Source organism: Ambystoma mexicanum, chromosome 1q (assembly GCF_040938575.1).
Source record: "Ambystoma mexicanum isolate Mex_15411 chromosome 1q, UKY_AmexF1_1, whole genome shotgun sequence".
In the NCBI taxonomy this organism is placed as follows: domain Eukaryota; kingdom Metazoa; phylum Chordata; class Amphibia; order Caudata; family Ambystomatidae; genus Ambystoma; species Ambystoma mexicanum.
The window spans coordinates 1,108,294,474-1,108,320,653 of NC_090922.1; the positions used below are offsets into that span (position 1 = coordinate 1,108,294,474).

General features: G+C 45.3%; 2 protein-coding genes across 2 annotated transcripts in view; one reads left to right on the forward strand and one right to left on the reverse strand.

Moving 5' to 3' along the window:
* The window catches only part of TMED5 (transmembrane p24 trafficking protein 5), a 204,232-nt gene extending 192,411 nt beyond the window's left edge, over window positions 1-11,821 (reverse strand). Inside the window, exon 1 of the mRNA XM_069641828.1 lies at window positions 11,485-11,821. Within this exon, the coding sequence (XP_069497929.1) occupies window positions 11,485-11,652 (168 nt within the window). The 5' untranslated portion in view covers window positions 11,653-11,821. The remainder of the gene's footprint in view (window positions 1-11,484) is intronic.
* Window positions 11,822-12,309: 488 nt separating this feature from the next.
* The window catches only part of CCDC18 (coiled-coil domain containing 18), a 2,185,916-nt gene continuing 2,172,045 nt past the window's right edge, over window positions 12,310-26,180 (forward strand). The window contains exon 1 of the mRNA XM_069641832.1: window positions 12,310-12,508. The gene's annotated coding sequence lies outside the window, so the exon portion shown is untranslated. The remainder of the gene's footprint in view (window positions 12,509-26,180) is intronic.

Here is a 26,180-nt window from a genome sequence, read left to right on the forward strand (position 1 = left end):
GATGTGGTTATAAGTCCGATGGATTTCACATCACTTTGGCTTTTCCTGCTGTGCTGAAGTTACCGCAAATGCGAAGCCGTGAGAGTTTTCTGGCACTGTCCTTCATTTAATTTATCTTAGGTCCCATCTCCCATTTACAGCCTCGGATGAAGAGTCGGTTTAGACTCGAAACACGTGTCAGGCTACTTTGCAAATAAATCCATCGGACTTATAACCACATCTCTCTTCAATTACTTGCAACACATACCTATATTGCACTCTTGGGAGCAGTGTGACTGAGAATTGCCCGTGCTCCGATTGTTTCCACAACAGTAGGTTGTACTTGGCAGTACTCCCACACCTCTCAGGCACCTGCAGCCTATGTGCACTCTTAATATTTATTCATACAAGCGCTGTGGTCTTGTGACTTTTTCTGCCAAACCTGTGTTTTTGTTATCTTTTTAAGTGCATGGGATCCTGTTATTCAGTGTGCAGGAAGTCCAGCCACCCGGTAGGGTCAGTTTGGGACCGAGTAATAAACCTGGTGCAAGGGAGGCTGAAGGCAGAGCGGACATATGGTTAATGGGTTTCGATCATGGTCTCAGGAATGACCAGGATACTTATCAGCAGTTCAAAGGGTACTTGTTTATTTCTCTCCCCTCCTCGTATTGTTGCATTATCCTTGGTAAAGCCATGTGCATCACAACTGGGGTTGGAGGTCCCTGGCCAGTTGGAATTTGTAGTAAATTAGGATTGTTGTGAATGTGTAACCATGTGATGATGCCATTGTCATGATGCCTGCCCCCGGAAGACCAGACCAGGCCCAGCAGCCCCGGAAGCAGGCATCATGCCACTTGGAACATGCCCAAAAGCCCCAGTTAGGGGCTGTTTGGGTGCAGTCCTGGCGCCCATGGCGCCAGGCTCATAAAGATAAAGTCAGTCCTAGCGCCATGTGCGCCAGGCTCATTATTGATAACCTACCTGAAGCAGACCATGCTGCATACTCACCTGAGGCAGACCATGCTGCATGAAGACTCAAGCCAAATGAGGCTTAGGGACTATTTTACTGAAGGGACTATTTTGTTACTTGCGTGGGGCTGTGGAAGAATACTTACCTGGATCTTCTTCCAAGGCTATTTAAACCGCGCCTGGACAGCCACACGTGCTTCGCGTTATTCTGCTTGCTGCAGCGTAACGCTCACCGTGTTTTCAGCAGCTCCAGTCTTCAGCCACGCCCGCTTCAGTCCAGGGACTCCTGAAACAAGAAGAAAAGAAGGATAAAGGTTAGAACAGGAGTTTTAACTTTAATCCTTACCTGAATCCTGATCCATTTTGCCACGGAACTGAAAGACAGAAGTCTTTGAAGCATCGCTTCGCATTCCTACGGCGCCGCGCTGAACTCACCTGCTTGGCGGTACTTCAGCATTCCATCTCGCTCTCTCCATCTCGCGGCCGCCCTCCGACACCTAAGGAGACAAAGACAGCAAGGTGAGCAAGGGGACCCTCTAAGGCTATACAAGCTACCCCCAAGGACTTACCTGATTTACCACGGAAGGTACTCACCTCATCTCGGGTCGGCGCAGTCAACTCTGCATCATCGCCGTACCCCGGCCCCTAAGGGGAAAACCACAATAGACTTACCTGAATCTTAGCAATTGCCATTTGGAAATCTTCGAGTGGATTAATCGGCAACCTGCAAGGAATCGGACAGAGTGAAGATCAGACATTTGAACTCTTATGAACAATTGGACTTTAGAGTCAATACTGGAACTCACCAATTCCTCTACGCCAGTGAAGTAACTGGTCATCAACGCACCCCTGAGGTCGACGCAGGATGGAGAGCTCATCCTTCCAAACCATCAAGTGAGACGACAGAGGGGACATCAAGAGTGATCTGTGGGAAGACAACGGGAGTGGGGAAGGTGGGTTGACGCTCAATTCCACGGATGGTTAATTCCTCTTCTCCTTTGCAGAAGAATATTCTTGCGAGCCAGACAAACTAGGCTGAGCGGGCCAGTCCAGTCAGTCATCTCGGCGCTACACGTCACGCTGGTGGAAACAACAGCGGCCCAGTTCCGGTCGACGCCCCCGTGGGAACCAGGTGAGCGTAACAGCCATGACCTACTACGGCAAGATCCTGAGAAGGGGCGTGCTGTAAATATAAGATGATGCAAATGTATTTTGAAGCGGGATGGTAGTTAAATACATGTATCCAATGAGAGTGTGGGAACTGAAGGGGATTACATTACTTTTTATAGGGTTGACCAATAATGTTTGGGGGGATGACTTTGTAATAAAATATGTGGGAGTTTGTTAACTGTAGCAAAATGTATATAATGTGAGATCTTGTGATGCTTGAGCTAAACATGGCGCTGGTGCGCAGTGCATTCTGTGAGCACTCAGAGCCATAATGGATATTTATTCCATGCCTCAGTGAAAGCTGCACTTGCTTTGCTGATGTTTTCAACGTTATTCGTTGCTGAGCCTGGTATGCAGGCCTCAGCCAAGGACACTGCGCTAGGAAAGCTAGGATCCACAGGTGCCGGCTGGTACCAGATAAAAAAAGGTTTGTTATGGCTTGCTATGCTTGCGCCAAGGTCTCAGGGTGAGTTATGGAATTGTTTTCTGTGGTGCTTCTGGAGAGGGAAGCGCTTTGCTCCTTGGGGTTACTGTCAGTTGGCCCGGCCGGCAGCCAATGGTCACTCATCAATGCGCAAGTGCTAATGCCAGAAGGTTTGAGAAATTGCCACCCCTTTTGAGGAGGGCATATATGCAGAGCTCTGGAAAGGTCAGGGGAAAACAGCACAAAGACCTCGGTCAGAAGGGGGACGCCTTGTTCCGACATACCTGTGGGCTGTTGTGCTCTCGGCCTGGCTGTTACTGGGGTCTTCCAGCCGCTTCTGGCGAGATGAGGGATTCAGTTACGCCCATGGTGATGTATTCTTTCTAATTCACTATCTTTTCTGTGATTTATTTCTGTGTTATCACTTATTGCTTTATGAATAAATAGCCGTATAAGTGCTCATTATCCCCTAACTGCACGCCTGGGTGCGAGTTATTGTGCCGTCTACCTGCGTTCAAAGTATTTGCTCTGCTCTGCAAATGTACTGGTGATAAATAACTGTCTGTGCACTCTTGGCGAGCAATACAGATCTTTGTGTGGTTCAAGGAGACTAGGGTTAGTTTGACTCTACGGTGTCATCTAGCCCCTCCCACCCGTTTGTACAATAAACTTGTTTTACGAACAAAATGCGCACTTGCTTCTTCAGGAGGTGGGCCAGTTTTTGGTTACGGATATCGGAGGTCCACCCACACAAGGGACTCTCTTAAATTCACTCCTCCAAGCTATTAGTTATTGACGGCTGAGGGGCACTACTAGCTAATATCAACCATAATACTTTTATCAGCATCATTATTCTTTACAGACCTCCCTCAACAGCAGACTTCAAAGAACAATTGTTGGTTTCCCTTGCTGATAATATGAAACCCAATACCCCTTTTCTTCTATTATGTAATTTTAATCACTGGCTATACAACCAAACTAACTGTCATGCAGCATCATTATGGAATGCTCTTGAAGCTATTGGTTTCCAACAATAAGTCAAGTCTGCAACACATGGAGATGGCGATATTTTAAACAGAATCCTCACACACAATCTTAAAATTGACGTAACATCCATGAAACCATGTCCAAGGTTGGACTCTCGTGTAGTCTCTTGAGATTCTACTACCTATGGCAGTGCAGCGAGCCAACGCCAATCCTAGAATTTGGAAAAAAGTTAGGAATTTTAAAAAGCTTACATCTTCGGTCATTGCACCTCTAGTTATTGCCAGTCTCTCAAAGTTATTTACAATTGTGCATTCTAATAACCTTGTGAAATGCTTTCAACAGGTCTTCCCCATGGGGCTACTGACTCCCTTGCTCCCATACGAAATGAGCAAAAACACGTGGTTTGATAATATTATTAAAAAATAGGAAATATAAAAAGGCACTTGGAAAGAGCATGGCACAAAAATCCCTTCACTGAGACTTTACTTTTTTCCAAGAACTCCATAAAGGAGTACAAAAAGGCTATTGCTAAGAAGACAGCTTGTAATCATAGAATATCGAATGCCAAATCTAGTTCAAAAGGAACTGTTTGCAATCCTCAAGGAGCTGGAGGGTAAATCTAACCAGAGGGCCTCTGTTGAGGTTTCTAATGTCTGGTGTCAGGATATCCAAAGTGAATGAGTAGGGTTACGAAACTCCAACAGTCGATTATTTCTCATACATTTCTGCTCGACAGTCGACACTGGACTTAAACTCCCGGGACATGCATATGGGGCCTATAGATCACCCTTGTTTTACCTTACGACAAGTATCGGAAGATGAAGTGTGTGCCATTATAAAGAATTTAAAACCAACAGCGTGTCTGGGGATGTTTGCCGAGCCCAGACTTTAAGGATTGCTTGAATTTTTTTACTTCCGACTATTACACAGATAGTCAATGCCTCCTTCTCCGATTCTAGTATTCCAGCCCGTCTTAAACAAGGTTGGATTGCCCCTTTACTAAAAAGGAAAATCTGAATCCGGGAGTCTGAAGCGATTATAGGCCTATAATCAATGCCCGCTTTTTGATGATTATCTGTTCATTTTCTTTATTGGCATATATTGGCTCCCTGGGCTTCATAGTTAGGATAGGGATTCCTTTCTCCCCACTTGCTCTCTCCCCTTTTTAAGTCTCTTGGATATGAGCATCCCTCGTACCTTTAGGCTTGTAGGGTCTGCTCCAGGTAGAGTGACACTCTTCAGTAGCAGGGATGTAACCCAGAGGTTTCTAGCAGACTTGTTTTTGGTACAAGCCATTTCTTTCTGCTCGTCTTGGCGTTCTTATTCCCATCTGCTTTCTCCTTGTTGCTCTGGTTCCGTGGCTCAGCGCGGCTCTCCTCTCTACTTTCTTGCTGTGAATGAAAGAGTCACTGTTCTTTGCCCCTGGTTTTGTCCGGGGAGGATAGCTTAACGGGAACGTGTGCGCCGTGGAAGCAAGACGACAGGAAGAAACAGGTTCGATCCCCGGGTCCGCGCTTAGAAACCTCTGGGTGTTTAAGCGCGTTATAAATACGCAACTAAGACAAAAAAAAATCTAAAAAAAATTACGCAACTGAAAAAACAAACTATTCCTGTAACAGCGCCTCGATGCCCACGGGCTGTGTGAGTGCTTTAAAAATGCAAAATAAAATAAAAAAATAAAAAAGGGCCTGCCTGCTGCCTAGTCAGAGATACCCAGAACTCTGCCTGCTGGAGGGGTACTCCTGTAATTGATTCTGGTAACCTTCCGGGAAGTAAGAATGACTTACCTTTACTTCAGAGACACTGAAGAGGGCCTAACAGCACCCCATGAGCAAAGAAATACATAACTTATGACTGGCTCATTAGCTGCCAATCATACATGCAAACATACAGGTACCCTCATTGGTGCTATTTGTCCCCTTTCCCACTCTCTGTTATTGTTATTTTGCATTTATATAGCGCCTTATATACCATTGGTATGGTCTGAAGGCGCTGGTAGGTTGAACGCCCTTGGGAACCGAAGTTCAGATCAGTAGAGGGAGTAGAGAGAGTCAGAGGTGCGTGTGGGCAGCATGTATGTGTGCAGCTTGTGCAGTATTCGTGTAATAGCTGCTTCTTAGCGGTAGGTGTGGTGGTTGAGGGGTCAGGAGTATGTGTTCGTTCTGGCAGGATTTATCCAGACCGGATGTGGCTGCGTTAGGCCTGAGGAGAACGCCTGGCTGGAGGTTGTAACCAGCAGTGTTTACATAGAGTGGTGTGGAGTATGTGACGGATGTTGGTATGGGAACAGTTATACCGAATGGTGTCATAGTATCTCTGTGTTCTAGTTGAGTGGTGGTGTAAAGGAGAGAGTAAGCATATGGTGGGTTATATGGTCATTCGAATGTTTTCTAAAATGTTCTAAAGAGGCTATTGGGAACACTTCTAAATTCTACTTTCTCAGAGAGGCTATTGGGCACACTTCTAAAGTCAGTTTTCACAAAAGGCTATTGGGGACACTTCTAGGTTCAACTTTAACAGAGGCTATTGGGCCACTTCTAAATTCAACTTTTCACAGAGGCTATTGGGCACACTTCTAAATTCAACTTTTCACAGAGGCTATTGGGCACACTTCTAAATTCAACTTTTCACAGAGGATATTGGGCACACTTCTAAATTCAACTTTTCACAGAGGCTATTGGGGACACTTCTAAATTCAACTTTTCACAGAGGCTATTGGGCACACTTCTAAATTCAACTTTTCACAGAGGCTATTGGGGACACTTCTAAATTCAACTTTTCACAAAGAGGCTGTTGAGGACACTTCTAAATTCAACTTTCACAGGGGCTATTGGGCACACTTCTAAATTCAACTTTTCACAGGGGCTATTGGGCACACTTCTAAATTCAACTTTCTCAGAGAGGCTATTGGGGACACTTCTAAATTCAGTTTTCACAAAAGGCTATTGAGGACACTTCTAACATGCTAACTATCCCATTTCTATCTAGATGCGACGCAAGCTAGAGTTAAGAATCCTGAGTGAGGCACATGCTAACAATCACATTTCTATCTAGATGCGACGCAAGCTAATGTTCAGAATTCTAAGTGTGGTGCATGTTAAGGATACCAATTTTTATCTAGATGCGGTGCAAGCTAAAGTTCAGTTCCCTACACGTGTGGCACTAGCTACAATTGGCAAGTAAGTTCATGTGCATCGTAAGGCAGTATTTACAATCCATTTACAGTGGTCGCAAGTCTTCCTAGGTATGTCTTGATTTAAGTCTATGGCAGTCTATGCTATGGAAGGTAAGGTAGAGTGACAGGGGCTTTCTGGAGTAGAGTGATTGCTCTACACCCCACCCATGCCATACTCACAGTTTTGTTGGTGTCTGGCTTCCTTTGCTTCCCCTGCAGACACCTGCAGACACCTGCAGACACCTGCAGACACCTGCAGACACCTGCAGACACCTGCAGACACCTGCAGACACGTCCTGGAGCCGCCAATGTAGGAGCCGCCCTTTGCCCCAGGTCTTTAGCCGCAAGGGCTGCCGGGCAGGGGGCTGCCCTGGAAGGGTCAGTCAAAAGGGGCCAGCAAGCCAATCAGTCCACGGGGGACAGCTGGGGGGCGGGAGGAGGGAGGAGAGGGGAAGCAGGGACACGTGGGGCGGACAACGCTGCGGGCAGGGCCCGGGGGGCTCAACCACCAAAACAAAGCCCAGATCACAAGGCCCAAGAGGGTCGGGCTCTCACCCACGCTCACCCGAACACGCCCGGATGGAAAGGCCGTCGGGAGCTGGGACGGCAACTAGGTTCGCCGGCTGCCTTAGAGCAGCCAATCACACCACGGGGGACGGCTGGAGGAGAGGGGAAGCAGGGATATGGGGCGGACAACGCTGCGGGCAGGGCCCGGGGGGCTCAAGCACCAAAACAAAGCCCAGATCACAAGGCCCAAGAGGGTCGGGCTCTCACCCACGCTCACCTGAACACGCCCGGATGGAAAAAACATTCACACACCCAGGTAGCCCAAGGGGTACCATCAGTCATTTTGAGGGTCCTAAACCTCTTAAGGTACTGGGAAGGAGTTTTACCAAATCTAGCTATCAAAGCTAGCTTCACATTTTCTTACTCCAATCTTTCAAGTTCCCACAACCTCCATTACAGCATCAGTTGCAACCTGGGGGAACCTAGGCAAAAGCCAAGCAATCAACTAATTCCCTGTAAAACCCTGAATCCCATAGTTATACTCAAAAGCACCCAACCCATCCAAAATATCAGGTTTCACCTCATACATACTCACAGCCTCCTTAGGCAAGCAAGGTCTCTTAGGACTGGAAGACCTAGAAGACTGTGGGATAGAAACATTTTCAAGAGACAATTTCTTCATTTCAAGGGCATGTTGCATTTCCATTTCCCTTAGTTTGATTTCTTGATGTTTTCTTTCAATTTGCATTTGGAGCCTTTTGAACTCTAACTCAAGTCTCATTTTTTCAAGAGACAAATTCTGGACTCAGTACTGGACCTGGTAGGGCCCCTGTGGCTAAAGATTGAGGCCTAAGAGCTTGTTAAGGTAAAGAGGGGCTCGCATCCTGAGAGTCCTCTAAGTTTTCTGACCCTTCAATAACATTAGTGTTAGACTCTGAATCATTATCCTCATAGAATGTGTGCAGAGACCTTTCCGTTTACTTACCAGAACAGCCCTCTCCCATCCAAGACCCTAGCCCATTGACCCCGGCCCAGCCCATTGAACTGAACCGACTCCTCTGGTGAACTCAAAGTATGTGCACTGTAAGAATAATTTTAGTCTTTCGTGTTCTAATAATCTTTGCCTTTTACTTACTTTTTAAAGAGTGTACAGTATTGAAGTGTATTTGTGTACGATTATATAATTGCCTACTTTGAATGAATGTTTTATAATTGACTGATAAATAAACAAGTGTTTATCCAAGAAACCCTGGGTGCAAGTCCACCCGAACACCTGTGATTGCAGACCTCTGTAATATTGCTCACATTGCCCCTCATGAAATAAGCCAGGTATTTTGAAAGAGTGCACTAGACTGTCCATCTTGGAATTATAATTTTATACCAAAGAATAATTCATATGGTTAGTCAAGTATTGCCCCTTGTGAAATTCAAGGGAGGTGGTATGAACAGAACACCTGCAACACAGGCCCAGTGGTCAGTGGACCCTCAGACCCCGGCAGGCTGGTCACACCGCAGTGTGCTAGAACAAACAGTTTTAAACTGCATAGGCAAGACTTCCCTAAGAGCAGGTGACAGTAAAGCCATTTACTTGAGCAGCAACAGCTGTGTTTTCACATTATATTTCTTCTGTAAAGTACTTGAATTACAATGGAATGAAACCAGCTCAATTTATATAGCAAATACTTGTTGATATTGAGGAGGGATTTTGTCGCACAACACAGGTGTAGTTTGGGAGTGACGTGTGTGCGTCGTGAGGGGGCGCATTCTAGTGTTCCGCCCTGGGCAGCAAGTTGGCTAGAAACTGCCGTGAAGGAATTTATTGCTGGCTGCCCAAACTGTTGTCCACAACTATATTCGGATCTGATCAATTGATCCAATAATGCATTCCGTGTGAATTGTAGTTCCTCCACTTTGTTTATTCTGGGGAATATGTTGATCAAATGCAACAAACAAAGTTGAAATACAGACTGATAAGTTGAGTGCCACCATGGACAAGAAGATAGCTCAGCGTGTTTAGTATATGCTGCGGAGATCTGTGTTCATGTGCCATGTTATAGAACCTAATCCTGGCATGGACAACTCAGCCATACCTATCTGAGGCTGATATTTTGTCGATAGCGACACTGTTAAAGCAACACAGCATCAAATGAATTTGCAATATACAGACTGAATGCAAATCAATACCATCTCAGATCATGCTCAATGACTGCAAAAAAACACGTTTGCAGTGCATTCTCTGGGCCAGGCGTCACCACTTTTAGACCATGGCCATCACTGTTTAGGCGATGCACAGCATTAAGACCACACCCACTTTACCCCCCCCCCCCCACACTTTCCCATCCCATTTAAATAAGTGCAGACCAGCGCTGGTCAATGGGCCTCGGACCCGGCTCTTGCCGGGTCCGAGATTCAGCATCAGATGTCTGGCCGCACCTCAGACCCGGCCTGCCTCAGCCCGGACAAGGCTTTACCTAGACCCCCAGCTTCACAGAGGCAAGCTGGGGACTTGGTGATCTAATATGCTTTGTGCTCCTTTCTCCAGCTGTCATTCACGTGTTTGCAGACTCGATTTTTTTCTGCCTGTTTTCTTTTTTCTGGTCTGAAAGGGACACCACGGGATTCAATGGGCCAGGACTATCACTGAGGTGGAGGCCAATGTTATAAATAGGCGTTCTACCTGCTGGGCACACTATTGTTTTCCAAATGTGCATCGTACACTTTCATAGAAAAGAAAAAGTAGTAATGTCCTAATTCAAACGTGCTGCTTGAACTTGCATTCACATACCCTGTAATTTTTGTGCCCTTCTTTTGTGTTTTATCACAGGTTATATTTATAAAGATGTTATATACTTGTCAAACTGCTTAATCACAAATAAATGCTTCTGTTGTGCTGACAGCAGTTATTAGGAAATTAAACTATGGGTGCCAAGTTTGATTTTCACTACAGGGACAGAAATACCCCACCTCTGCCCTGAATATAAGCAAGTGACCAGCCGACACATTTTATAGAATGTTTTTTTAAGGAACTGCAAAAAACCATGAACAACCAGTTTTTAATATATAACATCTCAGCAACGGTTGCTCACCCTGCTGAGCATCCCTTGTATCCTTCTACTGTAGAGGGTGTCTATGGATCCCTTAATGTACTCATAATCACTGCATTACCAACAGTATGTTGGGTGCACCACTGTCATGGAAGTGATTTAAAGTGGAATTGAGGTACAGTCAGGGACGTCATTTCACCAAAATGCAAGGGGTAGCAGAAGTGAAATCACATGACAACTTGACCTCTGATGATATCACAGGAAGTGATGTAATTTTACCTAACCCCAAAATGACATCACAGGAAGCGATTGAACACAACATTTTACCCCTTGACAAAACAGGGAGTGGCATCACATAGCATTGTAAGTACACTACATCAAATACGTAAAAATACTGTAAAGTGATATACATTTCATACAAGAATGGATCACCATATGTATTGTTAATATCAGCGCATATAGGCCCATATTACAAAATAACTGCGAATGCAAGCAAATGTCCAAGGCCAAACGATAGTGATGTGTTATTATATAGCACTTAGGCTTAAGCGTTTCATGTAGAACAAATATTCATACACTATCACCCAACCTGTGTTGGTACTCATTTATCAACTTCAGCAGGATGAAAGACTGAGTTGACCTTGCCAGGATTTGAACCAGCAGCCTACAGATCTCTCACACACACGTAGCAGCAGCGAGCGCTCAACCCACCGAGCTATTTTACCGGGATATAGCCATTAGAAAACCAGCCACTCCTGAAACAAAGAGCCACATGCTGCTGGCCACAGCCCATAAGGTTTTCTTTTTAGAGGGAGCAGGGGAGACCAGGGGTAGCAAGGGAGACCTAAGAGGTCACAGGTGCGACCCTAAATAACGTCCCTGGGTACAGTGCGGAGTTTGGGAAAAAGCAACACGAAAGAAGTTGCAGCATTTAAAAAATATTATTTTGAGCATTTCCTTTAAGCGGAGTTCAACTACCAGCTCGACCCCTTCTGAACTCCGCCTCCACCCTGGCCCCTGTGGGGTCATACATTGTTCCCATTCCCGCCACTGCTGCAAACTGTCTACTGCATTCTGGAAGTTGTCATTATTGTTACTTTCGATTAAACAAGAGAACCCAACGTAAATGTATCTTCTGTAAAGCGAAATACCCTGGGTGGAGGAAAAAAAGATAGACACTGGTTCGGCGTTATATGCATCGCTACCACCCAGCCACAGCTGCTCCTCACCTGGTACTCAATCTCCAGGGACGCCTCCCTCTTCATGGGCTGATAGAAACACTCTTTCTGGCCAGCTGACAGCGTAAAAGTGAAATCACTGTCCACGGACTGCGAGAAACTCAAGCAGAAATGCAGCGACTGCTGCAGGAAGAAAAGCAACACCATACCCTTAGCCATCTCTGCCACTCACCATCAGTATCAGACGGAAAGAAGTAATTGAAATACTTGGGCGAAACAGAAAGAAGAGCGTCAGCATTAGGCATGGGACTAAGGAAGCAGGATAGAGCAATGAGCTGGACAGGACACTTGAATACCACGTGTTCACGTTGCAAAAACAGTAACTATCCCAGTGCAAAATGGCTACAACGAACAGGGTATGCAGACTACTACATTAGCCCGTTTTCAGTTTCTGAAGCTCTGAAAATGCCTGACATCTTAGTATGGGTCACTTAGTTCTATTATAACTCAACTCAGTGGTGTAGGCGCGCTCTGTCCCATTGTACTAGAATTTCCAGCAGGGCTTCCAGACCTCTCGTAATATTGACGATTGACAATAACTAATGTCGATACAGATATTTCAGAACCATAAGAAAGGTTTTTGAATATTGAAAACTGTGCAAAAAAGTTAGGTAATACTCAATAGATTTCTTCCAGGTATTTTAACGTACAATGTAATGAAATGAAGCTACATGTTTCTTACAGGAAATCTTTAAATTGCTAGATTAGGCTGCTGGCTCCATATTTGGCTGCCTTGGCCATTGCTATGCCCTACTTCCTCGTTTACTGCACTATTTTGCCATATAAACGGCTTGTCCTTCTTTTATGTCTATTGGACCTGTTGCCTGCTGTAGTTCTCTAGCTGTACAGGCGCTTCTTTTTGGTAGCTTTGTCAAGCTGTTCTTACGCAATAACGTAAGCGCCACTGGTTTGGCTCGGGATTCAAAGTTGCTTTTGCGAAACTTATCTGCGATCTCGCCTTTTCCGTGCGGCGCTACATGTTGTGTCGGTAGAAAAGCCTTGGATCCTGCAGCAGGTAGGTGCGTCTGCATAGTGCGGGCTATCTACACGTTGTATTTGCGAGACCTCCTGCGGTATAATGACATAAGGTCCTAAGCTGAACCGACTGGATGGATGAAGGGGTGTGTGTTGTGTGTAAATTCCGGAACTTGTCTGTGCACTGTATGTAACACTGAGGAATGAGGACCTCCGTAGCATGCACCTGTGTCTTCTTGATGAACACGGAACAGGTTATTTTCATCCTGTCTGGTTTCTTTTTTGTCCACAATTGCACTGTTTAACAGTGTGCACACATAACTAGAGTTTCTGGTGAAATTGGCAGTTGCTAAAGTAGGTGCTGGTTGTTGGGGGAAGCACTGGGTAATAGATTACCGGTTGCTAGGGAACAGTGCCGGTTGTTAACCGACACCGCTGGTTGCTAGAGGAGGCGCTGGTTGGTGGAATAGTGGTGGGTGAAAGCCGATTGTTGATGAAGTACCCGTTGCATGATGTCAACATACGTTTTAAAACGGAAGTACTCTTTGTAGGATGAAGCTGCTGGTTGCAGTGGGAGTACTAGCGGCCAGGAGGCAGCTACTGGTTGCTAAGTGATGCAACGATTGGAAGCTGCTGACTGCCATGGTTGCTGGGGACTTTGCAACGGAAAGCACTGGTTGCTGGTGGAAGCTTTGGTTGCTGCTTGTTATATTATCGTTCCGTGATGAACACACCTAGACATTATGTGATATTTAGTAGTTTATTTATCTTGGACGTCCCCGGGTGGGTACATCCTCCACAGCCAACGACGCCTCTGTATGATTCTGGAACACAGGTGCATTCCAGAATCATACAGTGCGTTATCCCAATGACATAAATTACAAAAAGAAATCAATACAATATAACATCTCCCACTCTACCCTTTTTACAGAAACCAAAGGATAAAAATGCGTAGAAAAAAAACAAATGAAACAAAAGGAAACATTATTAACCAGGGATGCTAAATACTATGAACTTCAACAGTACGCACTAAGGAAATCACAGTAACGCCATACAAATAAAGGATACAGCTGGAAAGTAGAACGCTCCAAAACTCCTTATCATAAGCGACCACCAGTTTCAATAATATACATAGTCCTTCTTGAAGTCTTGCGTGAATTTCCTGTTGCTGGATGACACTACATTTTCACCAATAGTGTCCTTATAAAACTCTTCAGACTCTCGCACTCTCTCATTCTTGGGAGCTTCATGTGCCACTCTGTCTTTCGTTGATTCACCACCTTTTGCTAGTATAACATTATCACACGACCATTTCTTTCCATCCTCCAGAATCACAGATTTCTTCGAACAGTCCACCACTCTTTGCAGAGCCCTATATCTAGATTCGCCTTTAAACACTCTCCTTGGTTCTTTTACCCTAACCCAGTTGCCTCTCACAATTTCACTTTCTGTTACACGCTTTCTACTATCATAATATTTCTTGTAGTCATCTTGTCTCTTCTTCACCCTCCTGACAATTTCATCCATGTTGACCACCTTATTCTTTCCAGAAGCAAGCCAAGCAGGTCTATCTATTGGTAGCCGTCCTACCTCTCATTAGGGTAAATGGTTCTTCAGCAGTGAAGGAATGTGGAGTGTCTCTATACGTGTTAAGTGCTTCTTTCCACAGTAAATTATTAGCTATCACTAATTGAATGGTTCCCTTGATAAAACCATTAATTCGTTCAACTAACTCATGTGCAATTGGGTGGTACAGTGCAGTGGTTTTGTGCTGAATGGCCCTATCCTTAAGGAAACTTTGAACCTCTACCGACATAAATTGAGCACCATTATCATTTCTCGAGGGTCTCCTTCCCTGTTGAATATTTCCTCCAGGAACCTTACTACCTTCATGGAAGTGACAGTGCCCTCTGCTACTCCGCTTTCCACCCACTTGGAAGTGTAATCTACTAAGACAATAAAATACACCTTCTATGGACCCAATGTCTCAAATGGCCCTGTTATGTCAATGGCCAATTTGGTCCACACATATTTAGGAATTTCCACTGGTTGAAGGGGTGTAGTTTGTGTAGTTTTTCCTTTATCACTCACTGCACAAGCAGTGCAATCCTTGACTATAGTCTCCATCTGATCCCACATGTTTGGCCACCAGTACGCTTCTCTTACTCTTCTCTTAGTCGAACATCGTCCCACATGACCTTCATGGGCAATAAGCATTATTCTTTCTCTCAAAGACGTGGGCGGAATTATTCGGTCGCCTCCATAAACGCACATACCATCACTGGAGATCTCATCCTTTAGTTTCTCCCATGACTTGATACTCGTATCAACTTCTTTCTAGTTACTTCTGATAGCTGTCCTTAACCATTCTTGTTCAACATCATTTTTGGTCGCCCGGATCCTTTCTTCCTTCGAGAAACTTGAATGCACATGTGCTACTATGCATTCAGAGTCTTGTTCTAGTGTTGTTTCATCCTCTCCATTTTCTCCACTCTAGTCATCCCACGGAAGTCTGGAAAAACAGTCTGCTATGGAATTGGACTTTCCAGGTATATATTTGACATGTATATTATATTGCATGATGTCTAATGTCCATCTCCTTATTCTTAGTGATGTTAAATGCAAGTTTTTAGAATTCAGCACATGAATTAATGACTTATGGTCAGTTCTCAATTCGACTGGAATGCCCCAAATAAGACTTTTAAAATGTTCAAGAATCCATCTGACTCCCAAGGCTTCTCTCTCAATGGTGGAGTAATTCCTCTCCGCACCCTTAAGAACCCTGGAAGCAAAAGCGGTAGGGACAACTGTGCCTTCCTGCAGTTGGTCAAGCACACCACCCAGACCAATGTTGCTGGCATCAACAGATATCATGGTCTTAAACGTACAATTAAACATTTTAAGTGTTAGAGCCTTATTAATTAGAAATTTTATTTTATCAAATTCCTCCTTGCAGTTATCCGACCACAAAAATTTTGCACCTTTGCCCATCACTTCTCTCATGTACCTAGTTCTATCCGCATAGTGGTCAATAAACTTTGAATAATATGCTGCTAATCCTAGGAAACTCCGTAGTTGCTCCTTGTTCGCTGGCTCTGGAATATGTAAGATGGTATCCACCAGGGTCCTCTTCGGTTTAATTCCTTCTGCATTTATGCAGTGTACTAAGTATATCACCCCACTCCTCCTGGTTTTGCACTTGTCAATTTTAAGTGTGAGACCTTTCTCCTGGATGACCTGTAGTACTCCTAGTAACTTTGCGTTATGTTCATCTGCTGTCATTGAAGAGACAAGTATATCATCCTGGAAGAAATAAACACCTTGAAGGCCACTGAATAATTGGTGCATTACTCTCTGGAAGACAGCTGCTGCTGACGCTAAACCGAAAGGCATCCGTTTATATCTAAATGCCCCCAAAGGATGTAAGATGTCTCGATTCTTCATACAACACAACCTGATGATAGGCAGAAGACAGATCTAATGTTGTGAAAAACTTTGCTGGTCTCATTGTGGTGAGCATTTCACTTATGTTGGGCAGTGGATGGCGATCTACCCATATATTTGCGTTCAGGTCTCTCAAGTCCACACACATCCGGAAAGAGCCATCAGGTTTTCGTACAATAACTATTGGAGAGAGCCATTCCGAGCTCTCTATCAGCTCTATAATGTCTTGTTCACACAGTTTCACCAGTTCTTTATGCAAAGCCTCCTTTGTGCCTATTGGATTGTTCCTGTTCCTCACTCTGTGAACTATCGGCTTCGCACCTCTCTTCAATATAATCCGATGTTTAAACCCTTTCAACATGCCAATAGTTTAGTTGAAAACTCTTGGAAAGCTTTTCGTTAAATTCTCATTTGTTTCACAACTATTTTCAGTGATACTCAATATAGGAATGCTTTCCCCAGGGTGTATCTTGATTTGCAACGATGCTTGCTCCCACCAACAGACGATGGAGAACCCATTTTCTGCTACATATAACTTGCAGTAAGTTTTCCTTTCTTTGAAAACCAAGTCTACCCATGTGTAGCCAATTATATTGATGGGCGTCTTACCATACCCTGTCGCTCTTACCCTTGTCAGTTGTAACTCTTCAATTTTTCCTCCTAAGTCTTTTGCAAATGTATCTGTGTCAACCATGGTATATGGAGAACCTGTGTCAACCATAACTTGTTAAGAAACTCCATTTATTGACATAGGTACCCTGGGGCCCATACACTTTTCAGAGGGTGTAAATGCCAAAAATTGTATTTCTTCATCAAACTCATCCGTGACAGACAGCATATCACTCGTATTATTGATCTCTTCCCATGTTATTATACTCAACACATTGTTTCTGGAATTTCGACTTCCTTCTCTCTGTGGTATAGCTCTTCCTCTGCCTCTAGTACTCATACACACTTTACCAAAATGACCAACATATCCTCATTTATAACACTCTGCTGAAAACGCTGGGCATTCCTTTTCTACATTTGTGTGTTTGTATCTGCCACATTTGTGACATCTGTTTTGCGACCTGTTCACATATTCTCTATCTCTCTTTACATTGGTGTTAACATCCATTCCGGTCATTCTTTTCACTAAAGCAATCAATGTCTCTTCATCTTTATTACGATTCCCATCTTGTACATTTTGAATGCATCTCACTTCAAGATTCTCCGTCTTGTTCTGTAGCTCTTTCATGCATTTTTCACCTAACTCTATTGATCTAGCTATTTCCATAGCCTGTTCCAAAGTTGGATCCTTTGCCTGACACAATCGCTGTTGTACACGAGGATCTGCAACTTGTAGGACCAATTGATCTCTTAGGCACTCATCAGCTATAGCAGTGAAATTTTAGGTCAATATCAAACCTCTTAACGCTGCCATAAAGTTGTCTACACTTTCTCCCTTATTCTGTCTTCTGGAGGAAAATCGGTACCGTTCTAAGACAATGTTAGTCTTGTTGCCAAAATGTCTCGTTAGTTTTATTAGTGCAGATTCATATTTTCTACCCCCACTCGTTGCAGCAGTTGAGTCACCAGAACCTTCCACGCCATCTACTATATCAGGCCAGGTCCTAAAAATGCGCACCCTCACAATTTAGTAGAGTGGCCTCTTTTAAATTATCATCATTAAACTTGGTTCCTCCAATGGCCCTTAGATAAACTTGGAAACTGTCCTGCCATTGCTCCCATGTACATGTCGGATTTCCTGGCTGCGCCAAAAATTGGATGGGAGCTACCACATTTAGCATTTTTATTTTTTTTCATTTTTAAATTATATGTTGGTACCTATATGTTGGTCTCCTTTCGTTTATTCTTTTTTTTTGTTTTTGTTGTTGAATAAACTGATAGTGTTCTGTTTATAAGCTTTCTGCAAACACCATTCTTTGTTTTGTCTTTATCTTGCTTCCTTTCCAATTCGCAGTAATGCAGTTATGGTCATTGATCTTTACATCTAGCCCTCTCCTCATTCATGTGAAAGTTTGCAGCGACTGTATTATATACAGGCTACTTTGCCAGCATTGTCAGCATTTAGCACCGTTTCGTTTCGTGGATAGCACGTTGCTATTGCAACTCAGCTTTTCCTTAAGATGGCGGCACGTTTTTCTATGTAGTTAGGTCCTTTTCTCTAACGTTTTTCTGATCACACGCGTTAAAGTTCATAAAATGCTCTTGGGCTGCGGGCGGTTGCTTAGCCCATGTAGATATATATTCTTCTTTTTGTTTCCATAAACAGACTTACTTGCATATGGCACATAGATCAGTGGTTACTCCGCAATACTTGTGCCCGCGATGTCCGCTCTCCGACCTGACAGCTCTCAGATCGATTTCAATCAACGTTGCTGTGCACCTCCTTGCCGGGGACCTTCTGCTCTTCAAGTATCGTTTAGTCCTCGTCGCCAAATGGTATATTATCGTTCGGTGATGAACACACATAGACATTCTGTGATATTTAGTAGTTTATTGATCTTGGAGGTCCCCGGGTGGGTACATCCTACACAGCCAACGACGCCTCTGTATGATTCTGGTACACGGGTGCATTCCAGAATCATACAGTGTGTCATCCCAATGACATACATTACAAAAAGAAATCAACACAATATAACACTGCTGTGTTTGTTTGGGAAAGGTGCGGGTTAATAACTATAATAATGTATTTTCTTTTTTTATGATTCATGAATCGTACTGTTGTGTGTGCCCTATTAATGGAGTCATTTTATTTATTTATTTTGGGATTTGTAAAGCGCGCCGAACTCGGGAGCTTTCGGTCGCTGGTTACATGAAGGTGCTACGTCATGGCGTGTGTTGGAATAAAAGGGGCAGTCCTATGTCACAAGGCATTAATGAGCACGGGGCCCCAGACTGCTGTCCGTGTCCTTTTATTCGCCCGCAAGGCGTCACCAGGACGTGGCACTCCCCGACATAACATTTGGCGACGAGGTGGTTGCCACGGCCGGTGTATATCTGCGTGGTGAGATCCTGCTGCCCCGCCGGTTATGCTGCACATGTGGCAAAGATCCCGGTTTTCTGGCAAGCCTTTTGGGGAGCAGCAGGGCCGTGCAAGTGGTGGCGCTGTGCTACTGTGCCGGAGCTGTCTGGCTAATCACCGGAACTGCCGGCGGTGTAATCGGATTGCTCTCGCCTCCATCTCGACTCCCATACACGTCCTCGGGGTGGGGCTCCAGGAGAGCTGTCCTTTGGAGCAGGCATGTGCATCCGACAGTTGAAAAAAAAAAATAATACACAATCAAACGAAACCAGCGTTCGACGCACCCACGCTTACATGAATAACAAAGAAGGATTCTTGTGCCTTGCTGCTCATGGCTGGGAGTTAATATTTTTCCCACAAAAAAGGCAGAAACAAGCCAATCAGTACAGAAGTGGAAGATAAAGTCACCTAAAAGCATGGTGGCAGTACATTGGCGTTTACAGTGCATCAATGATTCTGAAGGTTAGTGTGCCTCCACACTTGCAAAGTTCCTGTTGGTCCAGTCCTGGAAGGTGTTGCAGCTCATGTCTGGAGTGCTTGTACGCCCTGTCTCTGGTTCCCCATTCATGACACAGGGGACATTCGCCTGCGGACCAGCCCAAGCCCCAACTTAGCCTCTCCACCCACGGTGAGTTTGGTTGTGACGCTCCCGTTTTGCGAAGTCCCATAGGGAGAATGCAAAGGCGAACGGTGAGGTACCCCTGCTGGCACCAGAATGCTGCGTCCTTCGGTCTACCTTGCCCTACTACAAGAATTCAAAGTCACAGGTGCCCCATCATCCTCAGACCCTAGGTGTACTGCGTAGGTGAAGCATCTGCAGATGTTTCTTGCCGCTACGGGCAAGGACGATGATGCTGGGAAAAATTGATCATGCTTTATTCAGCTAGTCCTGCTGTACACAATATCTTTGAGACCCTACATCCTGCTGATGGCACTTTTAACGCAGCCAAGGCAGCACTCCAACAATACTTTGTGCCGATGGCAAACCTGGACTACAAGAGGTTCTTCATGAGGACAGCAATGCAGAAGGTAGGAGAGTCTCTCGTTGCATTCCACAGCAGACTGTAGCGAATGGCAGTGCTGTGTGCCTGGCCGGACGAGGAACACAAGATGCAGCAGCAGCAGATCCAGGGCTGTTAAGGCGTCAAATACTGTGCAGCCCCAGGATTACATTACCCTGGTGCGTATCCTGGAGTCGGGACTCTCCCATGAGCTGGCGGATGTCAGAGCGAAAAAGATGTGTGCCACCATGAAATCAGTGAAGCTGGAGGACACATTTGCTCTGGGAAGACAACAATTTTGCAAAACGGACAAGCAACCATTGTGGAACAAGAAGGATGGTTGGGGAAATGATCCGATCCCGTGCCCCCAGTGTGGCTATGACATTCCTCACGCTAAAGACTGCCCAGCGCAGGGCCATGCCTGCAGCAGATGTGGCGTGTCGCAATCACTTTGCTTGTGTCTGCCGTACACCTGCACCATCCTTTCACAAGAGGACAGGCCTCGCCCAGGCAGTCATTCCAAAGGCCAGCATGGAAGGTGGACGAGGTGGAGCAGCCTCCCCTGAAGGTGAACCAATCTGAGGAAGATGAGGAGAACCTATTTTGTTAATATCTAGTATGACCGAAATGCAAGTATCTAAGAGGTGCCAACCTAAAGTGTGTTGTCTGCATCTGTGGCTCCCAGGTCCCATTATTGATTGACACTGGGGCGTCAGTGAGTGTCATGGCAGCGGAACATTACTGCAGGACACGTAAGTGCATATATACACGTTTGGAGGAAAACACATGTTGCCTCTGGAAGGTGTGTCCGTGGCCTCTGTTCAACATGACATGACCATCACCGAAGTGAGCAACATGACACTTAGGCTGTGCCACTGCAGAGGCACTGCACATAGTCCATTTAGCATTTTTTTTTTTCATATATCTAGAAGACATTCAGTCCCTGCTGGCCCGGTACCTGGGCGTATTCACGGGGGTTGAGAAGCTTACTGGTGACCCGATTCGGCTTCATATCGACTCCACTGTCCAGCCAATTGTGCAGAGGCATACGTGGGTGCCATTGCATTTGCAGGAGAAAGTCGAGGACGAACTGGACAAGACGGATATCATGGAGGAAGTAGAAGGGCCGACCCCCCCCCCCCCTGGGTTTCTTCCTATACGATCGCAAGGAAGTGCAAAAAGCCAGATTCAGTACACATCTGTGTGGACATGCGGGTTCCAAACTGAGCCATTAGGAAAGAGAGGCACATTATGCAGATGCTCAATGACATTTTGGTTGATCTACAGGGATCCAAATACTTCTCGAAGCTGGACCTTAGATCTGGCTACCATCATTTGGTGCTAGATCCGGAATCGTACTATATCACAACGTTTACGACGCAACGAGGGCTGTACGGGTATAAATGCTTGATCTTTGGAATTTCATCGGCGTCCGAGGTCTTCTAAAATGCCATCCGGGAGCCCTGTCTGGGCAAAAAGGTACCATTTAACCTAAGCAATGACCTCATGGTGTTTGCAAAGTCGTAGTAAGACCACCTGGATAAACTGGAGAATGTCCTGAAGCGTATCCAAGAGCTAGGGCTAACCCTGCACAGAGATGAGTGTGCCTTCCAGCAAAAGAAAATTTAGTTCTTCGGGTTTTTGTTCCAGGAAGGGGGTGGGGATTTCATGCGATCTGGCACAAGTGAAGGACGTCCAGGAGACAGGGGCTCCCATGAATGTGTCCGAGGCACGAAGCTTCCTTGAGATGGTCACGTACTGCGGCATGTTCATACAGAATTTGGCTACCCTGCCCGAGCCCCTTCAGAACCTCACCAAGAAGGACTGTGCATTAAGATGGACTGCCCTGGAACAGAGCGCATTCTAGGACATTAAGAGTGCACTGACCGCCGTCAACACCATGGCCTTCTTCGATCTAGGGAAAAGGTCACAGATTGTGGACGTTGGCCCTTTTGGCCTTGGAGCGGTATTGATGCTGCTGGATGATGGCGATCACTTCGCCCAGTGGCATTTGCGAGTAGGGCCCTGTCTGCAACAGAACTGAGATACTCGCAAATTGAACGAGAGGCCCTGACTGTGCTTTGGGGCTGTAAGCACTTCATCGCTACGTGTACGGAAAAGCTGTGATGGTCAACACAGATCACAAGCCTCTGATCAGGATCATTCTCCAAACCACCGGGTTGCATCGAAACGTGGACGCTCGCCCTGCAGGAGTACAACATTGAGCTTGTATTTTCCTCCCGGTGAACGCCAATGCAGCGGACTATCCATGGAGGGGACAACATGAGGTGAGCCAGTAGGAAGGGAGGATGGAAGAATGTTTGCGCATCCTGCCAATGTCTGCGACACCGGTCTCCTTGTCTGACAATATGAGAGGCATCAGCAGCCGATGAATGTTTCTGAATCCTGCTGTCGGCTGGTACTTGCAGAGAATGGAAGAGGGTCTATGGAAAACTGGACCAGCGCACTTGAGAGGTGTGGGAGACACTTCAACAGATGTGGGGCATAAGGACAGAACTCATGTTCATAGACAATGGGCTGATCCTCAGAGGATAGAGAATGGTTACCCCTACAAGCCTAGTGCCACGTGATATGATATATGATATGGCATATATAACGTGCCTGTACATAAGTGTTTCAAGGTGCGACGAGGCAAGGGAGGGGGAACGGAGGGAAGACAAACAACGATCCTACTAGGCTAGGTGTCATTCAGATCGCGCAAGTGCATGGGAAGGGAAAGGAGAAGTGCAGGGGTGAGGGGGAGAGGACAGTGCAGTACATGGGGATAAGAAAATAAATAAATAAACAAGTAAAGGTACTGACAGCAGGTGGTAAGTGCAAGGGTAAGTGCAGCCGCCAGGGGTCAAGTGCTGGTAGTGGGACTGTGGGGATACAGAAAACTGTCCCCCAGTGCGGGGGTTGACAGGAAGGCAGTGCAGGAGTGCGACTGGCGGATGAGGGGACCTGGGCCCGAGATCAGAGGGTGGCCAGGTAACCAGTGCAGTGTCGGTGTTAGCCAGGAAGTCAGCAAGGGAGAGGAGGAGAAAAAGCAGACACAAAAAGAGAAGTTTTGAGGTGCTTCCGGAAACTAAGATGAATCTCTTCATGTTTCAGGGAGGCTGTTGCAGAGGGAGGCCCCAGCCGAAGAAAGATCTACCACCAACTCGTTGCTTGGAGAAGCGACTGACCCTGATGGAGTTTGAGGCAGATGAGCGAAGAGCTTGAGAAGGAAGGTATTTAGGACGAGGGAGTTGAAGGTATTGAGGCTCCAGAAGGCCTTGTGGACGATGCAGAGGGTTTTGAACTTAATCCTCGCAGTCACTGGGAGCCAGTGCAGAGATTTCAGTCCTGGAGAGCAACGATCCCCAGGCTTGAGGCCAAGGACAAGTCTCTCAGTTCTGTTCTGGATAAGTTGCAGAGGGGCAGAGAGTAGAAGCAGGCAGATTTAGAAAGAGGCTGTTGCAGTAGTCCAGCCTAGAGAGAACCAGAGTTCTGAAGACAGTGAGCTTCTGGGGGAAGGAGAGGAAAGGAAGAATACCTCCTGAGGAGGTGCAGCTGGTAGTGTGACTTCTTAGAGACGTCGGAGAAGTGAGGGGAGAAGGAGAGTAGAGTCGAAGATGACCCCGAGGTTTTTAGTCTTGCAGGTGGGAGCAGGAAGAGGGCCAAGAGAGGCCCGCCAGAGAGCTACAGGAAAGGAGGGAGCGGGTGTGCCGATGAGGAGATTCTCAGTCTTACTGGCATTAAGGCAGAGGTAATTGGCGGCACACCACTCCTGGATAGCAGACAGATAGAGATGAGGGAAGTAGAGGTGGAGGCCGAGGGTAGCCTGAAGATGAGCTGGTTACTAAGGGACCATTGTGTTGTAAAAAAAGTTCTGTTTGCTGGCGTAAGCACCCATTGTTTGGTCAATTGCGAGTTCATGGGGTTATCGCATGTTGCATTATGTCCATGTTCCTCTTCTTGCCCCAGTTGTCACCTTTGAAGCACCATCCATATTGCAACTTTTCTTTCACTTCTGCCCTACCGCTACTCTCAATCCCTGTTGTTTTTTTTACATTTTGTGTTTCAGAACTGCTTGATGAAGTAAGAGGCACAGTCCTTGAATACCAGGTTGTCTCTCCAAAAGGACAGAGGTCAGACAGTCTGAGATCACTGGTAGGAGGAAGGCTGCAGCAGTTTTCCAGGGTCTGGATAAGATTATCTTCATCGCCACCAGGGCAGTGAAGCTTGAATAACAGATCGATTTCAGAATCCTTTTAATTCTACCAGGTCCAGTATGAGTGCCTGAGCAAAAAAAAAAAAAAAGAGGCAGTGTTTTGGTTTAGCAGTGTGAGAATTGCTGAAGAAAAGTAAATATCTTAAATCCTGAAGAACGATGAAAACCTGGAGTTCTATTCCATTTTGTTCATGGTTCCAAAACCTTATGGGAAATTCAGACTGATACTGGATTAGAAGGCAGTGAATCGTTTGAGTTAAGAGGGAGACAGCAAAAAATCATGCTCTTAATCCACGAGGGAGATTGGTTGGAGTCGATATATATCTGCAGGATGCTTATTATCCTGATCAGAACTTGGTATCAGATGTTTCTGTGCTTTGCTGTCAAGTAAAAACCACTTTCAATTTCTGGATCTCCCCTTCTCAATCGCTTTAAGATTCTTTACAAAGATTTATGTTTTCCATAGCTTAACGACTGGCTAGTTGGAACAGGACTCAGGAAACAGCAACCGAGTTGGCCAGGACTTGATAAGATCGCTGTATTCCATGGAGGAAGGGAAGGTTTTTCTGAAAGCGGATCAAGCTCTCCATTTGGAAAATTGTTCACAAATAAATTGACTCAGCAACATCAGGATACTTGTTAAGACTACAACAACACATGGCTTTTTGCTTGTTTGTGTTGGACTGGGCAGGTTTACGTTTCAGGTACCTAGTTCAGCATTTAACAAGTCATTGGGTGCAAACCTCCAAGAGATTCGAGACAGTTCTTTCAATCTTTCCGGGATTGAGACAAATTGGTTTCACAGAGCAAATATTCTCAGTGGGTACTGCTAGATCCGCTGGGGGTGGTCTCATAATCACTGATGCTAGTGGTGTGGCCTGAGTTTGGGTCTACTATGGGGAACAAGGTTTGTCAGAAAAAGGATCAGAGAGAAGCTGCTTAGTCCTCCAGTTGGAGAGAACCGGAGGAATTCAGAATCCTTCCATGTGTTTTCTCCTGAGGTTGAAGGATCATCCTGTTTCCGTCAGAACGGACAATAGTTCAGCCTTGGCCTACAGAAATAATCCGGAGGGGTCAAGGTCTGTGGTTATGGCGCAGTAGGCAGCAAAAATTGGAATCTGGGTGGAGGAACATTTGCTGACTCTATTGGCAGTTCATATGTGGGAAGTGGAGAACATAGTGACAGACCAATTGAGAAGTGTTTTTCTGAATTCTCAGGCCCTATTTCTGAAACCTGGGGTATTTCAAATGATATGCAAGACGTCTTGGGTTCCTCAGGTATACCTGTTTTGCTTCACCAGCAATGGCTCAGTTGAGCACCTTCTTATCAAGATTCCTGTACCAGGGAGTCTGCTGGGTGATTTCAGCTGGCCTTAGAGTTTGATGTTTGCCATTCCACCGACAGACCTAATTCCCACGGTGTAAAAATAAAGAGTTGGATCCAGTTGTGTTGCACCAAAGTAAATTTATTTAACGTAATTTGTGGAATATTTTGGCAAGGAGATAATCTTGTTTTGGCAATCGAGGTAAGTTGCCCTTTATGTCCCTCATCCAAATATAGAGGCGAGTTACTCTTACTGTCCCTCGACACGTGTTTCCCCGTCTTTTAGTTCATGACGGTTCATCTGGAGGGTTGTAATTGATAATTCTTTTGCTATGAACTTTTACCCTGAAATCAAACAAATATACAATTTTATCAGTGCGGGAGCTACCAAATCTTAAAATAATACATTGCAGCTATTACTATACATGAATATTTGTAATGTATCCTGGTAAACATACTTACTTTGTTCCTAAAAGACGCTCACGGTATTGTGAAAAGACTGTGTAGTTTTGTCCTTCATCATGGAGTTAAACTGGCACTTGAAGTTGTTGGTACGCTGAAATTCCTTCTGATTATACAAAAAGGAGGAGTAAAAAGATGGCCCTTATCTCTACTGTAAATTTATATTGGCCAATGCAATTCACATTTATAACAATTAGGCTAAGGGTTCTAAAACAAATATTTATGAATTTTCCAAAA